Consider the following 14111-nt stretch of genomic DNA (forward strand, 5'->3'; position numbering starts at 1 on the left):
GCTGATCTCAAAGTGTAAAAATATTTTCATTAAACTGAAAAAATGTTTCTTTGTTATTTAAAGTGTCCTAGAAACTTATTTAAGTTTGTTCCTTTATTTCTGTTCTTCTGTTATAGATAGTATCAAACAGTTTTATTTTACTTTGATACTACAAATAGTATCAAAAACCTTTATTCTCTACTTTTGTGCCATACTGACTCTGAAAGATATACTAGTTTTTCATTTTGCTCAGCAGCTTACAAGGGAATATTGAACATAGGGTTGCTCATAATAACAAGAAAAATAGATCTTAGGTCTCTTAGTCTTAGATATAGTTTGTTTGGGTCACTTTTTTCCATATGCACTTGAAAACTGAAATAATTGTCTTTGTGACCTCAGCATTTGGTGCATTTAATATGCATTTCACTATTGGACATGATGGATGGATAAACTTTAATTTACGATGTACCTCAACACTGGATATATCAATATATTATTCTTCTAGCCACATTGTGGTACTATTGGGATACAGTATCAAAGAGAAAGAAGGAGTGAGTAAGAGTTGATTTTCTAACCCGGATGTTTCTGTTATGTTTCTTCTTTTTTTTTTTTTTTCTTTTTCAGAAAAACTGTTGTCTCTTCTACCAGAGTATGTTGTTCCATATACAATTCATCTTTTGGCACATGACCCAGATTATGTCAAAGTACAGGATATTGAACAACTTAAAGATGTTAAAGAGTAAGACTTTCCCTCCCATTTTCATATTTTCTGAAAGCTTTATCCCTTTCCTGATAATGGAATCTCAATTGTAATTATTTTATTAGATTTATTTCATTTCTTAGGAATTTAAATTTCTTTCCCTTATTCTCTTATTTCTCTTTTTTCATACCATGTCTTTATATTTTATTTCTTACATAACTTTCCAAAACTTAGTTTAGCATAATTACTATACACTGTCGTATTTCTCTACCAGTCTGGCATTTTTTTTTTTTTTCCATTGAAACAATCCATTAAAACTTTCCATTCCAGTTCTTATCTTTTCCTACTTTCTTCCGAAACTGTGAATAGATTTTCATGTGGAGTGAAGTAATGCTCTCCTTGTGCACATAGTAAGCACATTTTCTTGGCAGTAACTCTCTTCCTCCATAAGGAAGGGAGAATGGTCTCATTTAATAACAGGCCAAATTGATAACCACGGACCACTCCCACTTACTACTCCATTGGCGATTTTCTTAATAAAGTTTATGACTGTTGTAAGAGGCCAAAAGACTGTGTATGCCTGGGTGTACACCGAGGGGATATAATAGTATTTAGTGAAGTCTTTATAAGATCAGCATAGTCCTTTAGATAAGTTTGAGACCATGGGCCTCTTTCTGTTACAATAAAAGATGACCTTGTGATTTTGAATGGATAAGTTTATTATGCTTTTAGCTTTTTATGAAAGGAAAATAATTCTTGATTTCTTAATTCATAGAAATATTTTAAAGTTAAATATTTGAGATGTCTCAAGAAAATAAAATCAAATTACTAGTAACTTTGCAAGGGAAAAAGCTATTACCTTCTTTTTTGCCACAGTTTCTGTTTTTTTTAAAAAAGCAGTTCTCCTCAAATGAGTTTAATATTAGGGTAATTATAACTAATGAAAATGTCTAGCCACCCCCTTCCTCAGAGACCATTGATTTTTGAAATGGATAAAATACTCTGGAATTTACTAAACATTTTTGGTATATCTCTAAATTGCCCAGTACAGTCACAAGTAATCTCCAGACTATGAGAGAGCCACTACCGCAGAATTTATCCTGTACCTGGGATACTAAAGGTTTTTTCCTTTCTGGCACAATACCTTGCTTTACGTTTCTTTCCTTTTCCCGTTACTTTTTTTTTTCTCTGTGCTATAACTATCCCTTTCTGTCTGTGTGATGCAGAGACAAAGCACCTTTGTTTTTATCTTAAATAGAATTTTTTTTTTGTAATTAACTTTAAAACTGAGCCTTCTTTTAATTTTTTCCTCTTTAAGCAAAGACAGTATGTTATCAGCCGTGACTTTTTCCTCTCTAATTTACTGATCAAGATTCTTAACTTCTGAGTAAGGTAGTTGTGTTTTCACAAAGACTTCCAGTTGGAATCAAAGTCAGCATTGAGTTTTTGGGACTTCACTTTATTCATGGCCCGGTTATTCCTTCAGGCAGTCCTCCCCTCCTGTCACGGCTAGAGGTTAAGATCACGTCATTCTTTCCACTGTTTATTTCTTTTTAACCTGCCTCCCCGGGAAAATTGGTGAGACTTTGAGAAGGGCTCTTATGAACATAAACCTACACTGCTGATGTGTTGTGATATGTATCTTTTTTCTGTTGACTTGGAGATGTTTCTTTTAAATTTTTTCCGCTCCCAGAATTCATTATATTTATATTTAGAATTATTATATCTGTATTTAACAACTAATTTTTCTTTCTTGTTTCTCTTTCCTGTTTTTTTTTTTTTGTTTTTTTTTAGATGTCTTTGGTTTGTTCTAGAAATATTAATGGCTAAAAATGAAAATAACAGCCATGCATTTATCAGAAAGATGGTTGAAAATATTAAGCAAACAAAAGATGCCCAAGGACCAGATGACACAAAAATGAATGAAGTATGTAATTCTTTGTAAATAATTATGATTCCATGTCGATTTAATCATTCGAGTGTAGGATATGGAACTTCTATAGTATTTGTAAGCAACATCAAACAGTCTCTTCTATTAGTAGTAAATAATTAGTAGTATTTCTGTTAGTAATTAGACTTAATAATATACAATTACTAGTATAGTATTTATAGTAATGCTGTTACTAGTAAACTAATGAAACCAATAGGCAGTGTAAGCATTTTAACTTACACTATTATACAGAAAACTGCACATAAAACATGTTTTAGAATTACTGCTAATTGGCAGAGTCTAGGATGCCATTTAAGTACTTGCTTTTTAATACCATTTCAGAAACTGTATACTGTGTGTGACGTTGCTATGAACATCATCATGTCAAAGAGCACCACGTACAGCTTGGAGTCTCCCAAAGACCCAGTTCTACCAGCTCGCTTTTTCACCCAGCCTGACAAGGTAGTTACTTTAGAATTTGTGTAAGTTGAAATAAAATATCTTCTCAGCATTTATTGTGGGAAGATCCTGAAGGATGAGTGTCAAGAGCTGGCCCACTACCAACGTCATGGAAAGGTCACCTTGGGTTTTAATAATGGGCCAGACTGGAGGGCAAAGTTATGGTTCATAGAATGGTTAGGAGGATCTAGAGTTTGTGTTCAGAGTCTTATGCCATCTGAGGGCACAGGCCCAAAATGCGATCAAAGCGTGTCGATCTGTGACTTGTGGCCATCTATCCAGAATGGGAAGGAAATGCTGATGGAGATACAATCTGAAGGTGTAAGCCCTTGAATGAGATTTATAACTGGGATGAGGATACAGACAGAACTGACACTGGAATGGGCCCAAGACCCTGGGAACACTACAGGAGTGTTCCCACGGTCATAAAACTCAAGGAGGTGTGCGGTGTAAAAGGTATTTTCCAGAGTCTCTTAGAGTTTCTTAATGTAGTGAGCTTGTTGAGTAACTGAGTGTAGAAACCACACAGCCTTCTTTTTTAAATATCAGTTCGGGTCTTATTAGCATATAGAGTTTTGGAACAGCCTTGTAGTTCATTCACCCAGTAGCTACAAGCAGCTGCTTTTACGTGTTCACTGTGGTGTAAGGTAACAGTACACGTGGTCTCTTTTGGAGAGTATTACAGGAGCACGTGTTTCTGATGCATCCTTAGAGATCTAGCATGCTAGAGCTCGCATACGTGTTGTTAATCTTGGAGATGGTACGAGGTTAGTTTAAGCTTATAGGATTTAAAATGAGTGACTGAAAATTTATGTTTCAGCTGATGAGTTTAAGTAAATATGTATTTTATTATGTACTTTAAAAGAAAAGCCGCTCTGTGTTTTGTTGGCTTTTTGAACCACCTCACAAATATACAGTGTTTCAGTATTCACTGACTACAGCTTTTTTCCTCGCTTGTAGAACTTCAGTAACACCAAAAATTATCTGCCTCCAGAAATGAAATCGTTTTTCACTCCTGGAAAAGTACGTGTTGAAAACCTTTTTAATTCTTATATGGTAGTTTATTTTATTGTGATTATTGGCATAATTATGTTATTTTGTATTTCTTTTAAAATTGGTGTACCTTAAGTTAGAAAATATAATTTAGGTATCTTCTATTTACTAGTAAGAAGTAGTTATATTTTAGATGCAAGTTCAGATGTATGAACTTTTTTTTCAGCTATTTATAATAAAGCCCTGGAGACTTTGATCCTTAAATGTCTTATCCTATAATATCAAGATAAAAATCTTAAAGTGAAATTGCATCTTATGGACCCTTCCATAGCAAGAGTCCAATTATCTGTTTTCATTGTTTACTATACAGTTCATTTTTTTCTCACTTTCTATGTAAGCCTTTTCCTCCAGGTAAGAAACTTGAATATTATGCTGTCTATTATAGTTCTTTTGTATCTGTTCGAGTGATATTCAGTTTATAAACCTTATTTTGCTTAAGGATAGGCACATTTTTCATGATTTGTGTATTAATACTTTGACAGATGTTATTTATGGTTCTTTACATGTAAATTTCTTTTGGCTTTAATCAAATAGAAAGAGATAATACATTTTTCATTTCAGCCTAAAACAACCAATGTTCTAGGAGCTGTTAATAAGCCGCTTTCATCAGCAGGCAAACAATCTCAGACAAAATCATCACGAATGGAAACTGTAAGCAATGCAAGTAGCAGCTCAAACCCAAGCTCTCCAGGAAGAATAAAAGGGAGGTAAGTACATACAAAACATCATACTTTATATTTGAGGATTCCAACAAGGCTGTGAGATCTAAAATAATGTAACCCAAAACATTTAATGTCGAGGGGTGGAAATCATCGCATACCGTTGAACATGTTTTAGTTCAAGTTCGTGATTACTTGCTAGCTCATTTAGATAGGCATTGCCTCTTAAGCCTTTCTCATATTCTAGCTTGTGGGAGTGATCTCTGTTAGAGAACATAGGCCAGTTTCCGATTGTCAGCAGTTGGAAAACTGTACTGTACAGAACACACACAGTCATTAAATGGTGAGGTAGGAACTAAAATGAAGAGTTTCCACAATATGTTAGTGAATGAAAAGGCAAAAAATAGAATAGTGTTATAGTGTTTTTGAGTTTTTGAAAAAGATTTGTCTTCACATTTGCTTGTATATGCATCGAAAGTTTTTGTAAAAATTCACTGTATCTTAATAGTGTTTGCCTAATACAGGGTAGGAGGGAAATCATTTTATACTCTTTGGTATGGTTTAAATTTCTTTTTACTGTGTACATGTATATACTTTTTCGATTGTTTAAAAATAGCTAAATCATGCTCTATAGGAGACTGTTTTTCTTTTTAAGAAAGGAAAAAGGGAACCACATTTTACACTTTCCCTGGTTTGGGCATAGTGGATAGTACATCATCTGTCAGTAGCAGAGCCTGTACAGGGCCAAACTGCCACTGTTTATTGGTTTTGCTAAGTTATTGTGAAAGACTGTATGCTGTCTTTTGCATTGTTCATAACCAGTTAGTAACAAAGGGAGGAGACATTCTAAAATAACTTATCAATATCCTTGTAATGAATACATTGTTAAATTATGTGTGTGTGTGTGTGTGTGTGTGTGTGTGCGCGCGCGCGCATATATATATGTATAACAATACAAATAGAACAAAAATTGTATCTATGGCTCTCATTTTTCTAGATTCCCATATTAATGTATATTTGTGGCTGATACCTAAGTGACCCTTCACGCATATCATTTGGACATTTTCTAGTGGATACTTGATGTAACCAAAACATTTCCACCAACTCACTTGCTGAATTATTGATTTTTTTCCTTGAATTTCTAGTTATGATTCATCCAGTCACATAGGCTAAGAGCTTCATAATTATCTTTGACTCTTCTCTCATGCTAACATCTGCCAATTATTTTTCTTTACAGTGTTTTATATTTCTCTTTTCTGCTCTCATTTCATTTATTTCCTTTCTTTAATTATTATAGTATTTGACTGTTGCTCATCCTTATTCCTCTGGCTATGTAGATCATATCACTGCTAGATAATCTTTTTTAAATGCTGCTGGTTTCAGGTTATTTCATTGCCCAGAAATCTTAATAGGTTTCTCTTGTTTGCTTTCAAGACAATTAATGTTTTTACCCTGTCTTCATCTCCCATTGTTTTTCAAAACAAATGACTCCTAGTTTCCCTGCTTGGTGAAACTTCCTAGGTGTCCTGGAGAGATCAGCTTCGCTGGAGAGTTGGCATGAGAGAGTAATGGCAGAGATGATGTTGGGAGGTAGCCAGATTATGTTTGGACTTGATGAGTAATGTAAAGAATTTGGATTTGATTTTTAAGTACAACTGGAAAATATTGTGGAGTCTAGTGATCTAATTTGCGCTTTTAAAAGATTGCCTGACTCTTTGTGGACCATAGAAGAGCTAGAATTGAGGTAGAAAAACCAGTAGGAGTCAGCTAACAGTAATCTTAAGTAGTGAAATTTGGGATTTATTTTCTTAGTGGATCCAAATGGTCTTGCTCATGGATTAGATGTGAACCGTTAGGGAAAAGGGGAATTTAAGGATGTGTTCTGGGTTTTTTGGCCTGAATACTTCTACAGATGGCGGTGCCATGTACCGAGCTCTAGAATCCTTGAGGAGGAACAGACTGAATGTGTGTGCGTGTGTGTGGAGGAGGAGGGGAAAGAGGAGTGTCTGCATAACTTCTGCCTGTGTTAAAGTTGAGATGCCTATTAGAATTCAGGTGAGCGGGCAACTGGGTATGTGAGGCTAGAGCTCAGGGTAGCCTCTCAACCAGAGACCGAAAGTCAGGGTTCAGTAATGTGCAAATGGTTTTTAAAACCAAACAAAGAATGAGATAACCCTCCCTGGACAGAAGACGGAGCCTTTATACCAGTGCATGAGCGCATGTGCTGTTTATTCACTTAGCAGGTATTTGTTGGGTGCCTACCCCATACCAGGCACTGATCCAAATGCTTTAGTGCGTATCACTAAGTGATATTGACAAAAGATCGGTGCTTACTTTCTAGCAGGCCAAGGTAGTCAGTAGATAATAAACAGTAACTTAATGTGTTAAAGATTGTTAAGTGTAAGAAGAAACAGTCGAATGGGGGTAGGCGAGAGGGAGGGAAGGGATAGGGCACACTGTGACGTAGAACAGTCCAACTTCCCAGCAAGAAAAAAGTTTTACTTTGCTTTATGTTCCCACTACAACACAGAATTTCGTTTTAAAAAGACTTAGGGAAAAAACTAAACTTGTGGTTATTAAATATGCTTCATTGCTTGATTTGGTGCTAAATATGGTAGAATAAAACTAATACTTTTCAAATAGAATGAACTTTTTTTGATAAAGCTATACAGCTACACTAGGGAACAGAAAAAGCTTTTAAGGTTCTATGATTATAATAACTGCTAATGTCTATATTAAAAGGCTTGATAGTTCTGAAATGGATCACAGTGAAAATGAAGATTACACGATGTCTTCACCTTTGCCAGGGAAAAAAAGTGACAAGAGAGACGACTCTGATCTTGTAAGGGTGAGCTATTTGGTTTGGTTTTATAATTATAATAATTATTATTTTACCATATAAATAATAATTTTTACAATTAAACCAGTTAACATTACTCTCGAATTTAACATATGATTTTCTTTTAATGGTTTTAATCACATTTGAGTTTATAATTATCCTCTACCAAGTAATTTAAGCATATTGAATTTCTTGTGGTTATTTTTTGTTTGGTCATTCTAATAAGTAATCTTTATTCTTCAGGTCTTTGGAATGAAACATGCCAGTTCCATACTCAGAACTGCTTTTTTTCTGGGTCATGGGTTTCGTTTTTGTTTTTGTTTTTGTTTTACATAATAAGTTTAAAGTCAGCCTTAGAGAAAGGAAATAGAATGAGGGATCCTTAAAAGCTTCCTCATTTTAGTTGATTTCTTGAGCCCGTAATTATTAAATAAGCTTCTAGTAAAGGTACGAAATGGCTACAGTTTTCAGGAAGTCCTTGTTTCTTTTTTAAATCTTAATAGCAGCAATAGCTTGTATGATAGACCCAACTTGTAAATGTCATTTGAAGACACATTTAGTAGTTTTGGTGCAGATGCAAAAGACAGTTATGTACTCCAGCACAGCTTGACGGCCTTAATAATTGGGCACACTTTGACTTCTAGATTAGCTCTGAATATTTCTTGATTTGGCTCTCCGATCAGTTTCTTTATCTGTAAAATGTGGATACTTCGCTGGTAAGGTTTATCAGAATAAACAGTTTAGCCCAAATGAATTGTTGTTACTGCTGTTTTATTGTTAAAAAGATTAATCTTTTTTTATTAGTGATTACCATAATAATGTGTTTAAATCTACCCAGTTAATAGAGATGGGAGGTTATTAATGAAGTAATGATGCTCTTTCGCTTTTCGCTTTCTCTGAAATATCAGTGTCTTGTCTTCCACGGGCCCAGCATTACACAGCCCAAGGATTTTGTTGTCAGGTGTTTTCAAGTGTCTCCAGTAATTTATTTTACCAGACTGTTTCTCTTTCTACTTAAAAATTGTAATTCTAAAATTCTTACTAAATCCTTACTATCTGTACTATAAATTCTCATTTTTATTGGCTGTTTAAAAATCTCACTCAAGCAGAATTAAAAATTGATTGCTTAGCCAGAAAGGAATCCTGTTATCTGGATTTAGAGAAGAGAATCCTTGAATTGGAAAAGGTATTTATGTCTTCTAGTCCTACTTCTCAAAAATGGCTTCATTACCATTGATGAGAGTCGGTCACCACGTACTTGCAAATGCCTTAAGTGGAGAGTTTGTCATGTCTCTCGCTGTTGGAAACATCACCTAGGCTCCACACCCACATGCCCACATTTGGAAAATGCGGTTTTGTTAATTCTTAATATTTTGTTATCCTATAAAGTCCATATCTAGTTTCACCTTACAGAGCAATGCAGAACACAGTTTCTGTTTTTCATAGAATAGTTTTGAATTTCTGAGCCTTTGAGAATTATTTGTGTAATTGGCTGTCCTTTGTATAACATTGCATTTATTTTCAGAAGTACTAGTAGAACCTTATTAATCTAGTTTCCCCCAAAATATCCTCAAAGAGGTGAACATGATAAGGCAGAAGTTTAAAGACCAATAATTACAGTGAAAAAATACCATCTATTATAACGAAAGGGTACCATACCTTTGCCTACTGCCAGCTTCACACTGAAATTTCACTGCAAAGCAGTTATTCTCCATACACATTTATATTTAAATTTTAGTTTTATAGGTACCATATTTTCTCCATTTCCTGCTCCTAACCCCAGTTTTATACTCCCTCTCTTCTTAAAACAATGCAGCGCAAAATGAAAAATTAGAGAATGTAGTGCTTTAGGAAAGTAGATTATTTAGTAGCATTTTCAAGAAAGCAGGCATTGGTTTCGTGTTTACCAACCACCTCTTCCAGAACATGAAGGAAATCAGCCAAACTTCCAGATCTGTGGACATCAAAATGAACTGTAGCATTTAAAATCGGAGATGACACTTTAAATTTAGTTTTAACTTAATGTTTCTCTTACCTCCCATCTCTGAGTAATAACAGTTACTTTTTAATTTATGTGCAAAACTTTAAATACTAGTAAATTAAAACCAGTGATTTATAGGTCTTTTTTTTTCCTGGAATGGAAGGATAATTTAATGTTAAAAAATCTTTTAATACATTATGGCATATCAGTGTACCAAATAAGAAAAATACTAACAAGATATTCTCAGATCATGCTAAAGAAGAGATAAATATTCAAATATGAACTCATAATACCAGAAGGATACATCCTAGCATGCTGAAAGTTTTGTCTGTTTAAGTTAGCAAAGATTTAGTCAGTTATTCTTCTTAAAGATAAAATACCTGAAGCATTCTTATTAAAAATCAGGAACAAAACAAGCAACCTGCTATCACCACTAATTTTTAAATTGTTATAGAATATTTGACCATTTCAAGAAGACATGAAATAATCAAAGGTATGACAATGAGAAAAAAGAGACAGATTTGTTTTTTTATTTTTGTACTCTTGGAAAAATGAGAAGCAGTTGAAAAACTAAGAATTTAGCATGGTAGCCATATTTCTGTATATATGTGTACAAGTAACTAGCTTTACTCTGGTTTTACTTTATATCAGGTATACAGGTGGGGGAAAAGGGATTGACTTTGTAATAACCACTGCAACAACAAACTTAGATACATTATTAGCTTGCTGTAGGTGGGTAGGTAGATAGGTAGGTTGATTAGATAGATAGATAGATAGATAGATAGATAGATAGATAGATAGATAGATAGATAGATAGAAAGAAAGAAACAGATACAGATATATCTAAACATAACCTTAAAAAGAAGTAGTGGGACCTATGTGGAGAGAATATCAAAACTGAGAAACATGGAAGACTTAGAGAGAGGACACGCCATGTTCCTTCATGGAAAAGATGAATCTAAGAGATAACAGGTCTTTTCTAAGTGACTATATAATTAGAAAATTCCAGTGTGATTTTTTTAAGTCCATGTGGAAGAATAAATGAATACAAAAAAGAGGACTAATAAGTTTAGCCCAACCAGATACAACCATACTTAGTTATAATTAGTAAAATATTGTGCTGCTGTGATAATAGTCCTTAAACATTATTTTTTAAAACATAATACAGAATGAAGGAAGCATTACAAATCAGCAGTTTTGACATAGTTGAATGTCTCTTTGGGGGTGGGAGTAGGGAAAAAACAGTTTAGAACCTCATCTCACATCTTGTTCTTAAACAAGATAATATTGTAGTGCGCTCAGGCTGCCATAAGAAAATACCATAGGCTGGGTGGCTTAAACCACCAAATTAAATTGCTCACGTTTCCGGAGGTTGGGATATTCAAGATCAAAGTGCCGACTGATTCAGTTCTTGGTAAGAACTGTTTCTGGTTATCAGATGGCCATGTCCTCACATGTGTGGAAAGGGAGAGACAGAAATCTTTCTGGGTGTCTCTTCCTAAAGAGCCCTAGTCCCATATGAGGGCCCCGCCCTCATGATGTCATTGCAACTGAAGTCCCTCTTACAGGCCCCATCCAAATACCATCATATTAGGGGGAGTAGTTTTAACCTATGAATTTTGTGGAGACATAATTCAGTCTATAACAAATAGAAATAAAATTTAAAAGTATATAAAAGCGTAGAAGAATGTAGATTAAAACACTAAGCCTCTAATAAATAAATGGACAAAGGGCATACTACCAATGACATAATTAGGCAGTTCACAGACAGGAAATGCAAATGACTAATCAAACATATAAAAATTACAGGCACTCAGATAATTTTTGTTTTCACTGATATTTAAGAATGTAAATTGGTACAAACTTTTTAGAAGTTAACTTATTACTATACACTTAGGTATTTGTGAGTTTTAAGTATGTATGTGTGTGTACAGCAACATATGTGTTCATACATACTGTTCTTAGTTTCTTTGAAAAATTTCCTCAATCTCCATCTGTTGGTAAATCATAAATTCTCTGAATGTAGACTAGGATTTATATTTTAAATTTGAAAGTCGCTGATTTTTAAATTATTTTTGTCGTTAAGTAACTGTACCTGAGAAGAAGTAGTATCTTAGATTCAGAATGCATTCAAATCTTTTAATAAATGATGAATGTGTTTAACTTTTGTATTTTGCAGCATTCATTCATAAAATAAAAAATTCTTTTATGTGTAAAGCATGATTATAACATAGTTGATATTTTATGTCTCATATACTGTGGTAAAATGAGAGTTAAACTGAGTATCAAAACAGATTCATTATATTTAGTATAGTTGTCTACTATTCAAGCATTGAATTTAGAATTTTTTTTTATGAAATAGCTCTTCACTGAAGTTTATGTCTTAATAAACTACTGATTTTGAGAGGCTTCCATTTGAGGTTCTCTAGCTTAAGTATGCATAAATAATTACCCTCTTACCCCAGATAATTTTTTTAAACTAAAAACTTCATAAAAGCAAGTAAGTAGTTATTGTTCTGACGTATTTAAAAACGCTAACTTCATTTAGGTGCATTTTTATGACAAAGGTGGGTCACAGATTTTTTGTTTGTTTCTTCAAAATGTACATATTGACTATTTTATACTTGAAATTGTGGTTTTTATCCCTAGTCTGAATTGGACAAACCTAGAAGCCGGAAAAAAGCACCTGCCACAGATTCCGAAGAGAAATTAGGTATGGACGACCTGACTAAGCTGGTACAGGAGCAGAAACCTAAAGGCAGTCAGCGAGGACGGAAGAGAGGCCACACAGCCTCAGAGTCAGATGAGCAGCAGTGGCCCGAGGAAAAGAGGCTCAAAGAAGATTTATTAGAAAATGAGGATGAACAGAACAGTCCACCAAAAAAGGGTAAAAGAGGCCGACCACCGAAACCTCTCGGTGGTGGAGGGACACCAAAAGAAGAGCCCACAGTAAAAACTTCTAAAAAAGGAAGCAAAAAAAAATCCGCACCTTCAGTAGCAGAGGAAGAGGAAGAAGAAGAGAGACAAGGCGGAAACCCAGAGCAGAAGTCTCAGAGCAGACAGCACCGGCCGTCCCGGAGAGCACAGCAGAGGTGAGCACGTGTGACTAAGCGCATGTATTTGTCACTCTGTTGCGAGTCATAATTTGACGCTGTCCACATTTGGGTCTTCCCCAAAGCAGAGCAGAATCTCCTGAGACTAGTGCAGTTGATCCCACACAGTCCATCCCACAGAAAGGACGAGGAAGACCATCAAAAACGCCATCACCATCACAACCAAAAAAAAATGTGTAAGTTGTAAATAATATTAAATTTCAAACCAATTTCAAATTATTTTGCAGAAGTTTATAAATTTTTAAATATATAAAAGGCTGCATTTAAATCTCATATGTTTAGCCCCCATTACACTAGGTAAGGTAAGGTTTTTTATTAACTTACCTAGGTGATTGATAATCCTCTGGTAACATTTATACAGGTTTTAGGCCAATCTTTATTTGATGAGTACCAAATAGTTCATTTCCAAATCAGACTTTATGGTACCTAAGATGATAAGATATTTTTAAATAATCACAGCGTATCGATCAGGCTGCCTTGTCATTCCATACTGCAGTTTTTCTTCATATCTCTCCTAAGCAACTTTTTAAAAAAATAGCTTTTATACTTTTCGCTTTTATTCTTTGAACTATGTAGGAAAGTAAAATGAATCATTTTTCTTAAATTACATCCATAGAAATTGTTTTCGATGTCTTGATTTCATTTGTTTTCTAATGAAATTAGCACATCTGTATCCACATACAGGTAGTTCTGGATGGTCACACAATCACATGTTTATATGAGAGTTACAATAAGAAATCTGTATCCAAAATTATTGAAGTGTATCCAAATTATTGAAATCTGTATCCAAAATTATTGAAGTGTATCCAAAATTATTGAAGGAGTATCAATGCTGTCATTTGTAAATTTGGTACTTTTTCTCTACTTAAGTGGAAATAGAGTGTCTTCTGTTAGTCAGAAATTCTGCAGTTTTTCTGAGAGTGATACCATTACGTAATTATGTCAGAGGCTTGACTTTTCAGAGTTACCAACACACCTTGTTCCAAGTACTTAGATATCCTACAAGTTTTTCCTATTCCTGTGGAATATACAGGAAGAGGAAAAGTTGTCTAGGTGTCTAGCCGGTATTTCATGCCTTCTTCATTTAATTTTTCCCTCAGCTGAAAAGTAATGGTAAGTCCATTTTTGGGCAGCTGCATAAATGCGTTTGGAAGCAACCAGGGAAAAATCACTGGTTTTGAAAAACAAAATTTTAAGAAATGTTAAATTGCCATGATTGATTTTATAACAAGGAAATAACAGGGGGTAGATGTCTTTCAGGCCCATAACTTTAATTTGTTTATATTTGAGCATCATAAAATTAAGGGCTTAAATCATTATCATGTTATCTCCTAAAATTACCCGAGTCCCCATGTGAACGTTCTAAACCAATCATTTAAAAAAAAAAAGAGAGAGAGA

The 14111-nt window shown here is 34.3% G+C and overlaps 1 protein-coding gene across 1 annotated transcript in view; it reads left to right on the top strand.

Annotated features, from left to right (window-relative positions):
* PDS5B (PDS5 cohesin associated factor B) overlaps positions 1-12910 on the top strand; it is a 91694-nt gene extending 78784 nt beyond the window's left edge. Inside the window, exons 25-32 of the mRNA XM_023531605.1 lie at positions 604-718; positions 2474-2606; positions 2952-3071; positions 4029-4091; positions 4683-4828; positions 7523-7628; positions 12250-12692; positions 12779-12910. Coding sequence (XP_023387373.1) covers positions 604-718; positions 2474-2606; positions 2952-3071; positions 4029-4091; positions 4683-4828; positions 7523-7628; positions 12250-12692; positions 12779-12893 — 1241 coding nt within the window. The 3' untranslated portion in view covers positions 12894-12910. The remainder of the gene's footprint in view (positions 1-603; positions 719-2473; positions 2607-2951; positions 3072-4028; positions 4092-4682; positions 4829-7522; positions 7629-12249; positions 12693-12778) is intronic.
* Positions 12911-14111: the final 1201 nt, after the last annotated feature.

The sequence above is a fragment of the Pteropus vampyrus genome, unplaced genomic scaffold (genome assembly GCF_000151845.1).
Source record: "Pteropus vampyrus isolate Shadow unplaced genomic scaffold, Pvam_2.0 Scaffold71, whole genome shotgun sequence".
In the NCBI taxonomy this organism is placed as follows: domain Eukaryota; kingdom Metazoa; phylum Chordata; class Mammalia; order Chiroptera; family Pteropodidae; genus Pteropus; species Pteropus vampyrus.